At 57.5% G+C, this 921-nt stretch overlaps 1 protein-coding gene across 1 annotated transcript in view; it reads right to left on the reverse strand.

The window, feature by feature from the left end:
* Positions 1 to 921, reverse strand: part of HID1 (HID1 domain containing) — a 28,850-nt gene that overhangs the window by 19,597 nt on the left and 8,332 nt on the right. The window contains 2 exon segments of the mRNA XM_019644231.1: positions 4 to 314; positions 565 to 671. Of these exon segments, the coding sequence (XP_019499776.1) occupies positions 4 to 314; positions 565 to 671 (418 nt within the window).

Here is a 921-nt window from a genome sequence, read left to right on the forward strand (position 1 = left end):
CACAGGTCCCCCAGGGCCCCCCAGTGGGACATTGGACAGCGCTGGCATCAAGTGTGGCAGTCAAGTTACAGGTCATCACCACCAGGGGGCAGCACCTCCCCTCAAATAAGACTCTTAGGGCTGGAGAGTGGCCTCAGCTCTGAGCTGCCTGGAACAAGCGGGAAGAAAACGGAAAGCAAGGCCAGGCGCCCCCTCACCTGTTCTCCGTAGAACAAAAGAACTGCACCCACGGGTTGGTGTTGCCACTGTCGGGAGCTGGGGGCAGGTACATGGCCTCAGAGAAACACGTCAGCAGCAGCTTCAGCAGCTCCATCCTTGGGGAGGGGGGTTATAGGAGGGGCTCAGTACCTGAGCATCTTAATACTCGTCTAGGAGGGCCCCCCTGCCCAGCCCCAGCTCAAGTCCACGAAAAGAAATGACCTCGTTTTATCCGCGTGAGTCTGAAGTTGGGTCACGAGTGGGCAGGGTCTGTTTGTAAGAACCTGTGCATGTTTCCCGCTCTGTGCTGCTCAGGGGCAGCTGGGGTCCAGCTATACCACGGGCTCTGGGCCCGAGAGAGCTCACCGGTTCATGTCATGGGTGTAGTTGGGCTGGGGAGAGTGTGCGAAGCCCACGCCGGCCTCCCAGATGTATTCACAGCTATCTAGGGAGTGGATGTCCTCCGCTGAGTCCTGGGGACAGGGTCAGGGGGAGATCAGGCTGGTGGTAGCCAACCCAAGCCCCTGCCATCCCCGGGGGTAGAGACCCTCATATCATCCCAAAGACAGAACCTCAAAATACCCCAGGTGCTAACGCCCAAGGGAAGAAATGAACGTTCTCAACCTCTTGCAACCTCACATTTCTTCAGTCTAGTTCTTTTACTTGCTCACTTTACTTTGAGACAGGGAGAGAGAGCTAGGGGGGGAGGGGAATGGAATGGGG

Source organism: Hipposideros armiger, unplaced genomic scaffold, assembly GCF_001890085.2.
Source record: "Hipposideros armiger isolate ML-2016 unplaced genomic scaffold, ASM189008v1 scaffold_87, whole genome shotgun sequence".
NCBI lineage: Eukaryota > Metazoa > Chordata > Mammalia > Chiroptera > Hipposideridae > Hipposideros > Hipposideros armiger.